At 39.5% G+C, this 11,076-nt stretch overlaps 1 protein-coding gene and 1 non-coding gene across 7 annotated transcripts in view; both read right to left on the bottom strand.

Annotated features, from left to right (window-relative positions):
• Mdm4 (MDM4 regulator of p53) overlaps window positions 1-11,076 on the bottom strand; it is a 45,081-nt gene that overhangs the window by 9,928 nt on the left and 24,077 nt on the right. For all 6 annotated transcript variants that reach the window (XM_057769194.1, XM_057769195.1, XM_057769196.1 and 3 more), the window contains 3 exons: window positions 8,303-8,463; window positions 3,547-3,693; window positions 1,579-1,656 (listed from right to left, as the gene is read on the bottom strand). In XM_057769194.1, the coding sequence (XP_057625177.1) occupies window positions 1,579-1,656; window positions 3,547-3,693; window positions 8,303-8,463 (386 nt within the window). The remainder of the gene's footprint in view (window positions 1-1,578; window positions 1,657-3,546; window positions 3,694-8,302; window positions 8,464-11,076) is intronic.
• LOC130875257 (small nucleolar RNA SNORA84) lies at window positions 9,332-9,464 on the bottom strand. Its single transcript, XR_009057191.1, has one exon. It is a non-coding gene; the product is annotated as a small nucleolar RNA SNORA84 (small nucleolar RNA).

Below are 11,076 nucleotides of genomic sequence, written 5' to 3'. Positions count from 1 at the left end.
GGTTGATTTAACTTATCACATGGTAACAAAGCCATATTACCTAAAAGCTTAATACTGACTCTTCTTTAGCAATCCCCATTTATATTAACTATGTGGAAATTAAGTTGTTTTTCATTTGCATCTTTTTGTTTGTTTTTGAAGACAGGATTTCTCTGTGTTGCCCTAGCTGTCCTGGAACTCACTCTGTAGACCAGGCTAACCTCGAACTGACAGAGTGGCCTGCCTCTGCCTCCTGAGTGCACTACCACCAGCAGATTCATCTGCATTTTTTAACAGATGTTGGTAAAATTATTTTTCTAACTCAAAAATTTTATGTAACTTATAAATCTATCCTTAGGATGAGAAAGGTGTTCAAATGAGGGAAAGTAATGGATTGGGGGGGGGCGTAGTGTGGGTTTGGGACTACAGCAAAAATGCGCCATAGCATGTTTGTGAAGGTCAGAGAGTAATTTCGGGTATTGTTCTTCAAGGTTCCTATCATTTGCTACCGCATATGCCAGGGTAGTTGGCCTGTAAGCTTCCAGGAATTCTCCTGCATCTCTTCCTTGTTGGCACAGAAATAAATGCACTACTAACCTTGCCTTTCATGGCTTCTGGGGATTCAAAAGAAGGTCCTAATGCTTCCACAGCAAGTGATTTACCTACTGAACCATCTCAGTATGCCTTGTCCTGGTTTTTTCATTTTCTTTTTTGAGACAGGGTTTCTCTGTGTAGCTCTGGCCATCCTGGAACTCACTGAGTAGATCGGGCTGGCCTCAAACTCAGAGATCCAGCATCTGCCCAGAGTGCTGGAATTAAGATGTATGACGCCACCATCAGGTTTGTCTATTGTTTTGATAGCGGGAACAGAGGTACTCTGGTCATTTTTCCCAAGTCAGGGAAAATACTGGATCAAATTATCCGTTTATAACCAGGCAGCAGTGGCACATACTTTAATTCCAGCACTGGGGAGGAAGAGGCAAACTGATCTCTATGAGTTCAAGGCCAGCCTGATCGACAAAGCAAGTTCCAGGACATCCAGGGCTGTCACACGGAGAAACCCTGCCTCGAAAAACAACAACAAAAAAATATTTTTTTTGTTTTCAAATTCCAATTAAAAACTTAAGAAGATGAAATGTAGCCAGGTGGTGGTAGCTCACGCCTTTAACCCCAGCACTCTGGAGGCAGAGGCAGGAGGTGTATCTCTATGAGTTCGAGGCCAGCGTGGTCTATAAGAACAAGTTCCAAGATAGGTTGCTATAGAGAATCCTTGTCTCAAAAAACAAAAACAACAACAAAAAGAAATGTAAAGAACCCAACACACAAGCCAGGCGGTGGTGGCACACGACTTTAATCCCAGCACTGGGGAGGCAGAGGCAGGCGGATCTCTGGAAGTTCGAGGCCAGCCTGGTCTACAAGAGCTAGTTCCGGGACAGACACCAAAGTTAGAGAAACCTTGTCTCGAAAAAAAACAAAAAACAAACAAAAAAAAAAAAGAACCCAACACATCTTAGCAAGTAAGAAACGACAGCCTGCAATACTGTAATGCATGGGAACTAGGATTCAGCTAAAAATTGGCAACAGCAAAACAGCTTTTACCTCGGAGGTAAGTTCCACATCGGTATCATCACTCAAGGACTTAGGGTCCTCAAGATCATCTTTTCCAACATCAATCACCTGTGAAGGTAAACAGACCTCATTAGAAATGCTAACCTTTTTTATGAGAGACTATTAAAGCAAAAGTAATGAACAACTTCAATGCAAATAAAACTCTCTCTGTCCCAACATTACCACTTAAAAACATATTAACATAAATGTACCAAAACCTTGATCCTATAGACATAAGGCTGACAATTTAGTAACACTAATGGTGATAAAGCACCCACCCACAGGGTTTCCAAGTATCTTCCATATTCAGAAAGAGGTATCCAAATTCACAACTTCAAAGAAAACAAATGCCAGGAATATAAAAGCAGCAATTACTGGCTGGGCGGTGGTGACACATAACTTTAATTCCAGCACTGGGGAGGCAGAAGTAAGTGGATCTCTGAGAGTTCTGGAATAGCCAGGTCTACAGGGCAAACTAATGATTTTTCTCTCAAAAGTTCAAATATTTTAAGACCTGTTCTTTTATATAAAAATTTCCAAACTGTCATCTTCATTTCAGTCACCAACATTCCTTCCAATGTAGTCTATAATTGGTTTAGAGAATCTAACACATATTTATATTAAAAAAAAACCAAATTCCTATGAAAAATATGAATAAGATAGCCCAATTTAACACAGCATTTGTTTTTGTTGTTGCCTTTATCTATTGCTAGATTTATTCTATCTTTTTCATCTTTTTTAAAGATCTTTTTTCAGTAAGTATACAAAATAATGGATCTCATATATTTTCACAGATATAATCAGTGGGTATTACTAAGATGTTTCTATGTGCTAAGTGCTAGCTCTGCTGCCCAATTCTTCCAACTGAGCTGCTGTAACTGTGTATGTACTGAGAGTTCCCTGAGTTTTTATGTTTTTTGTTGTTTTGTTTGGTTTTATTTTGTTTTAAAGTTTTTTCAAGACAGGGTTTCCCTGGCTGTCCTGGAACTAGCTCTTGTAGACCAGGTTGTCATCAAACTCAGATCCACCTGCCTCTGCCTCCCAGTGCTGGGATTAAAGGCATACACCACCACACTCAGCTCTAACTCCTTTTATTTTATGACTATATTTTTAATTATGTGTATGCATGTGGGTTTGTGCATGTCAACAGAGTGCTCAAGGAGGCCAGAAGGGAACATTAGATTCCCTGTTCTTTTATATAAAAATTTCCAAACTGTCATCGTCATTTCAGTCACCAACATTCTAAAGCTAAAGTAAGAAGCACTGACCCACCAGAATGGGTGCTAGAAAGTGAACTCAAGTTCTCTGGAAGAGCAGCAGGAAGAGCTCTGAAGCACTGAGCCATCTCTCCAACCCCTACCCTCAACTCCCTTCTTGTTTTAAGATTTATTTACTATGTATACAGTGTTCTGTCTCCATGTACGCCTGAAGGCCTAAAGAGTGAACCAGATCTCATTATAGATAGATGGTTGTGAATCACCATGTGGTTGCTGGGAATTGAACTCAGGACCTCTGGAAGAACAATCAGTATACTCTTAACCTGTGAGCTATCTCTCCAGCCCCCCAACTTCCTTCTCAATATAGGAGAAAATCATACTAACTTTAAATACGTTTTAAAATTAGCTTTTTCCAATTTAGTTATAAAGTGGTTACAAAGCTATCAAGGTTCTTAAAAACATAAGGATTTTTCTCCTATAACAGAAACCACTAAGGCCATTTAGAGCTTTGCCTTATAAGCAAAAATTTCTAGAAAAAATACTCTACAACGGACCATAAGAGGGAAGGAGCAGCATGTCCCTAAAGCAGCAAGAGTTTCTCCATGAATCTTGGCTCATTTCTAAGGCAGCCTTGTCTAAATTAATCTAAATCCTAAAATTGGACACAGAGAAATAGTCAACACTAAACAGATAATTCTGTCAACACAGTTACATATATCAGAGTGAAAATGTTCAAACATACCTTTTTGTCACGTGCTTTCCCCACTTCACTTGTCTGCTCAGAATTAGCAGCTTCAACTTTTATTCCAACACCTAATTGCTCTGACACTGACTCATTTAAAAACCACAAGTCATCCGTAGTGTCTGAAACAATGGCAGTACCTATATCCTAATGGAGAAAAACAAAAGTGAGCTTTGTAATCAGTGACTTATGAGAGATATAGAACCAACTTAATGTCTTCACATGTCATCCAGAGAACACCGTGCCTTTCCTCAACGCTATGTCTTCATTCAACAGGTCATCTTCTAGGGTCACAAGATAGGTAGACATAAGGGTACCTGACAAGGAATTTTTTTTTTAACACTAAATGAGGTACAATATACAAAAATGGTACACGAAGAGTTTAAAAGAACTTAACAGTTGTTCTACTAGACACAATGCATTCAACAGTCATCTCCACAAGTGACAATCTAGAAAAGTTCTATGCTTTCTGACATATTCCTTCCTAATTTATGATCAGTAACTGCTTTCCAGAAATATACTGATGGCAATCCGACTCTTCGAACATGACACTTTTGAAATTTGTGTTTCTTTTTGAAAAACAAATTATGTAGTCCTGCTGAGCCTGGACTTCACTACATAGCTCAGACTGGCGTCAAACTCAACATCCTCCTGGCCCCAACCTCTTAAGTGCTGAGACTATACACATGCACCACCACACAACTACTTTCTGCAGCTTCAAACACCAACATATGCAAACTTTTACATTCACCTACAGACAGTTTTTAAAAATTTGTATGTATTCTATGTGTCTAGGTGTCTTGCTGCATGCAGTGTCCAGAGGCCAGTAAACGGAACTGGGACTGGAGCTATGACAAGTGTGGTCACCATGTGAATGCTGAGAACTGAACCCAGGTCCTCCGGAAGAACAGTAAGCATTCTTAACCTCTGAACCTCTCCAGCCCATCATCCATATGACATTTTCTAGAACTTTGTGTTTGGCTACTGCTCTATGACCTTCTTTTAAAGAACAAACACTCACTGAATACATATTACTACCAGACACTATTCTAGTAACTCAGTAAGTGAACAATGCAAAAGCCCTGGTCTTACATTTCAATGAAAGTAAACAATAATTACAAATATAAAGCCTAACAGTGTTTCTATAAAGTGGCCAGTGCAATTGAGAATATCAACTAAGATAAAAGAAAACAAACCATAAATGAAGAAATGAATGCTGGTAGGAAAACAAACTAATACAGTCACACTGAAAACAGCAGTCACACTCAAAACAACAATAAGAACACAACTTAACATACTCACTATGGAAATCAGTGTGAAGGTTTCATATAAAACTTTTCCACTCCAAGCCGGGCAGTGGTGGCGCACTCAGGAGGAGGCAGAGGCAGGCAGATCTCTGTGAGTTCGAGGCCAGCCTAGTCTACAAGAGCTAGTTCCAGGACAGGCTCTAAAACTACGGCAAAACCCTGTCTCAAAAAAACTGACAAAAACAAATACAAAACAAAAAAAAACTTTTCCACTTCCACTCCAGTATATACTCAAAGGACTCTAAGCCCTATCATATAATAACCTGCACATTCATGTTTATTGCTGTACTTCTCTCAATAGATAATGGAACTACCTAGATGTTCATAAACAAATGAATGGATAAAGAAGATATGGAACCTAGAGACAACGTATTCAGCGATAAGAGGAAAATGACAGTCAGCGGCGGTTGTGGAACACACCTTTAATCCCAGCACTCGGGAGGGAGAGGCAGGCGGATCTCTGTGAGTTAGAAGCCAGCCTGGTCTACAAGAGGTAGTTTTAGGACAGGTTCCAAAGCTACAGAGAAACCCTGTCTTGAATCCCACCCCACCCCCCCCAAAAAAAGAAGAAAATGACATTTCCAGGAATATCGATGACCCAGAGAGCATTATGTTAAGTGAAATAAGCCAGGCTCAAGAAGACATACACTGAATGTTGTCTGTCGTATGCATTTCTAGATTTTAATTTTGTGTGTGTGTGTGTGTGTGTGTGTGTGTGTGTGTGTGTGTGCGGGGGGTGGGGGGTGTTCATGAAACTATCAAGGCAAAATATTAAGGGGGTTAGAAGACAGTCATGGAATACATGTACATGTGACATGAAAACAGAAAGGGGAACTACTGAAAGGAGAGGAGACTACCGGGTGGAGGACACAGGGAGGGAGTGGGAATGGAGGAACATTAAGAATAAAATATGGGGCCTGGGGAGATGGGTCAGAGGTTAAGCGCATTGCCTGCTCTTCCAAAGGTCCTGAGTTCAATTCCCAGCAACCAGATGGTGACTCACAACCATCTGTAATTGGGTCCGGTGCCCTCATTGGCCTGCAGGCATACACACAGATAGAATATTGCATACATAATAAATAAATATTTAAAAAAAAAAAAGAATGAAATATGAGCCAGGCAGTGGTGGTGAACATCTTTAATTCCAGTACTCGAGAGACAGGGGCAGGTGGATCTTGGTGAGTTCAAGGCCAGCCTGGTCTACAGAGTGAGTTCCAGGACAGCCAAAGCTACACAAAGAAGCCCTGTCTCAAAAACAAAAACCAGGCATAGGGGCACACATCTTTAATTCCAGCACTTAGAGGGTAAAGGCAGGCAGATCTCTGTGAGTTCAAGGCCAGCCTCATCTATGTAGTGAGTTCCAAGACAACCAAAGCCACATAGTGAGACCCTGTCTCAAAAAAACCAGATATTTGAGTCCTCTAAATCAATTGAGCAAAGCGCCTATGAACTCAGAGATGGAAGGAGCAAAAGCACAGAGCCTACACAGGTCTGTTCCAAGTCCTCTGTGTATTTTTAAGGGATTCCTATGTGTGTGAACAAGTGAGTATCTAATTCTTGTGTCTTTTCCTTCTGTTAGTTTGCCCTGTCCAACATTGATATGACGGTTTTTATCTTATATTTTTAAATATAAATCAATAAAAAATTGCTAATTACTTTTGCCATCATTATCTTAAAAGGTGATATAAATTCTGAATGTACAGTTTGTTTACTCATTTTTGTTATTAGTAAAAGCATTCTTTATTTGAAAAAAATAATATATGAAAATGCCATTAATGAAACACAGTCCTTTATATGGTAACTGTTAAACTTAAAGAAGAGTTAAGAAAAAAGTTAAAGGGATAGGGTGGCTGGAGAAGAGGTACTTTTCTAGCTCTTATTCTACTTGTTTTCTAACTCCACTGAAGAATTATAAACATGGCAGTAATGCAAGTTATACATTAAAAAATGTACTCTTGCAAAGAACTCAGGATGCTGACAGAGCTCTGTGAGTTTGAGAACAGACTGGTCTATACCATTAAGTTCCAGGACACTAAGTCAGGGCTATATACAGACCCTGTCTCACAAAAACCAAAAGCAGCAACAAAAAGTATCATCAATGTTATTTACCTAAATGAGAAGAACCCTATAATATCAACTTATCAGGTGAGAAGTCCCCACTGGTGCAATAATTGTCTACAATGGGGGTAACCAACCGTCTTAGGGTCCTATTGCTGCAATGAAACACCATGACCGGGCTGGAGAGATGGCTCAGCAGTTAAGAGAACTGGCTGTTCTTCCAGAGGACCCAAGTTCAATTCCCAGCAACCACATGGCAGCTCACAACTGTCTGTAACTCCATTTCCAAGGTATCTGATACCTTCACACCAATGCACAGAAAATAAAGTTAAATAAAATTACAAAAAAAAAAAAATGACCAAAAGGCAAATTGAGGAAAAAAGGATTTATTTGTCTCACGCTTCCACATTGTTGTTTCATCGCTGAAGCAACTCAAACAGAGCAAGGAGGCAGGAGCTGATGCATGGAGGGGTGCTGTTACTAGCTTGCTTCACAGGACTTATTCAGCCTGCTTTCTTACAGAACCTAGAACACCAACCCAGGGAAGGCGCCACACACATTGATCACTAAAGAAAATGCCTTACAGCTGGATCTCATGGAGATCCTCAACTGAGGCTCCTTCCTCTCTAATGACTCTAGCTTGTGTCAAGTTGACACAAAACCAGCCAGTACACAAACCACTTCCTGATTATATATGAGAACCACTCCACAGAAGGGAATTCATGCCTAGTTCTGGAACCCAAGACTGGAGAAATGGTTCAGTGGTTAAGAGTATCAGGTTCAAGTTCCCAATAGCCATAGTAGTTCAAACTGTTGAGACTTTAGTTCCAGATCTGCACCCACGCCTCTAGACTCTGAGGGTACTGGCACACACAGCACACACAGCACACACACAATAAGTACTTTTTTAAAAATCAAAAATATTAGAACCAAGAAATGTAGCTGTGGTGTAAAACTGCCCAGCTACCTACAGGAAAAACAGTAATGGCTTAAATTGGGTTATGACAGTTAAAGCAGTTTAAAAAAAAAAAAAAAAAAACCAGCTTCTGATGTGTTCTGGATAAAATCCTGACAACCTCAATGCATTTTGACAGAGAAAAAAGTCAGTATCTCCTGTAATTTGGCTAAAATTATTAGTAGAAAGAAAAGATAGGGAAGGACTGCTTGGTTAAAACAAACATTATTTTCATGTTCATGGTCAGTAAGACTGACCACCACTTATGTAGGGGATTCACAGTGGAACTTGGAAGAGTCAGTACTAGATCTGGGCATCATGTTCATACAGATAAAACAAAACAGTAAGAATGTTTAGCTAAGGATGAAATACAGTCAGAGTAAGCAAGAACAAAACAGCACAAAACAAAACAGCTCCCCTCAGATTTGACTTTTACCTGATTTGTCTGTAAATCCGTCGAGCCATTACTTCTAGGTACGTAGTTGTTTCTCAAGTTCCCTAAAAACCACCATGGCAGGCCAGCAATATCCCACTCCTCAAAGTCAAGGTCCAGCCTAGATGTCTCATCTTGAGTTAAATGTTCTATTAAATCTTCATCTACAGAAATCAAATGAAAATAACTATAGGTAATCAGAAACGACTAAGATTCTCTCAGAATACTTAACAATCTTTGTAAAAAAGTAAATAAATAAACAAACAGAAACTGTTCTCAGTAAGAAAGAAACAAAAATAAATACCTCAGTAGCACAGCTCAAATATCCCACTTAGGTTTCATTAGCAAGCAGTAACACTATGAGCTAATCACTTCAGGACACGAAACTCTAAAAGCATCTCAACACACTGTTCTAAAAGGATTTCAAAAAATGACCATTTTCTTAAATTTTAAACATTCCTAACACTTTAATGTAATTCCTAACAAAGATAATGACTACAGCCAAGCATGGGGGCACACATCTTCCTTTAATACCAGGACATAGCAAGGTCCAAGTTAGTCAGGGCTACATAGTGAGACCTGGTCTCAAAAGTACACAATAATAATAATGACTTACTCTAATACACGTTTTGATAATGGCTTAGCCAATGGATAGCAAATGGTAATAATGCATTAGCCCAACCCCTGAGATCAAAGCAGGGCGGTACAGATCCCTACAGGGAGTAACGAAGTTAAGTCTTACAGGTGCCAAATATTTAGGATATTTATCAGTAACTCCTATGTTTTGTTAGGTAACAACTATCGAAAGAGAACTCCAAACTGTCCAAATAAATACAAGTATGTGTCTTTTCTGGATCAAGGGCTCCTTGAAAGATCAGTACCTAAAAGTACCGCAGATGACAAGGCTCCACGTATTTTTTTTTAATTGTAACATTTTTATATACAAACCTTTATTATGAATTAACACATACAATATAGACATAAATATATACTGACGTATATAGGTTTTGATCTTTTTTTGTTTGTTTTAAATAATGTACCAGTGACCGGGCTATGGCAGCCGCTGAGAAGAAACAGCTCCCATGCAAAAATCACAGGATTTCTCTGGCCCATTGTATACACTAGAAAGCTGTACCTATACAACAGCCTCCAGCAACCACAGGGCATCCACATATTTTAAGTAAGGACTTCGACAGTTACTAAGTTCACTCTTGTTGCCAAACATAATCTTTTCTAGTCCTTTTAGCAATTCACTCTTTCCCTATTTTCTCACCAACTTCTACCTCTTTACCAATGCACTGGACCTGGCCATGGCAATCACAGAAGCACAAATGTGCCCAGGCACATACGATTCAGAGATTTCTGCAATAAACTGGCCCCTGTCAGAACACAACTAATTAATTACATCCTGCTACTATCTTAGGTATATCTGTGGCCAGAGAAGCTTCAACTACATTTTCATCCTTTCATTACTGTAATGATCAGAAACTAATTCCCAAGATAGAATCACTAAAGTTATCCTTGGTTATATTCAAGTTCTAGAATTATTATAAAAATAATATGTATACCCAGCACTCGGGAGGCAGAGGCAGGTGGATCTCTGTGAGTTCGAGACCAGCCTGGTCTACAAGAGCTAGTTCCAGGACAGGCTCCAAAGCCACAGAGAAACCCTGTCTCGAAAAAAATAAAAAAAAAAATAATAATAATAATAATAATATGTATATTTCTTTCCACAGGTAAAAATGCTGTCCTTTCTACCTATAGATCTTCCTGGAAATCCTGGAACAATTCATTCCTCAATTTCTATCACAAATTACATATAATGTCTTGAGCTATTATTTTAAAAAGCTTTTTGTGATTAGAAAATAAGATCTCCGCACCCAAGGCAGGGTTTCTCTGTAGCTTTGGAGCCTGTCCTGGAACTAGCTCTTGTGGACCAGTCTGGCCTCAAACTCACAGAGATCCACCTGTCTCTGCCTCCCAAGTACAGGGATTAAAGGCGTGAGCCACCACCGCCCAGCAGAAAATAAGATTTACAATTAAATAAAAGCATACATTTAAGACTAAAATAGCTTCAATGTAAACACATAGATTAAAAATCAATTTATATTCAAATATAGCGAGAAAACAAGCTAGCAAGATAAACTATTTCAAATTTAATTTAAACATATAAAACAACTTTAGAACTTAATAACTTTTTGAGATATTATTAAAAATCTAATCTGCCTTTGACCCAATTATGAACCAGGAACTAGATACTAGAAAGCATTATGACATAGCTAAATACCTTTAGAGAAATTTAAGGTTTTGTAAAAAGAGAGAGACAGAGAGAGGGAGGGAAGGAGGGAGGGAGGGAGGGAGGGAGGGAGGGAGGGAGGGAGGGAGGGAGGGAGGGAGGGAGGGAGGGAGGGAGGAACCGGGAGGGAGGGAAGGGAAGGGAAGGAATGGGAAAGGAAGGAAAGAGAAGGAAAGAAAAAGAAAAACTCCAAAATTTCAGAAAACAGCCGGGCGGTGGTGGCGCACGCCTTTAATCCCAGCACTTGGGAGGCAGAGGCAGGCGGATCTCTGTGAGTTCGAGACCAGCCTGGTCTACAAGAGCTAGTTCCAGGACAGGCTCCAAAAACCACAGAGAAACCCTGTCTCGAAAAACCAAAAAAAAAAAAAAAATTTTCAGAAAACATTTTAGGAGAAACTTCCAAAATATGAGTTAAACTCACTCACCCTGACCATGTGCCTGACAGGATAAAGGCTCTACCAATGTGACACAACTACTCAAC

The sequence above is a fragment of the Chionomys nivalis genome, chromosome 5 (genome assembly GCF_950005125.1).
Source record: "Chionomys nivalis chromosome 5, mChiNiv1.1, whole genome shotgun sequence".
NCBI classification, from domain to species: domain Eukaryota; kingdom Metazoa; phylum Chordata; class Mammalia; order Rodentia; family Cricetidae; genus Chionomys; species Chionomys nivalis.
Note: the sequence above shows the minus strand (reverse complement) of the source record. Positions and strands in the feature narration are given on the sequence as shown.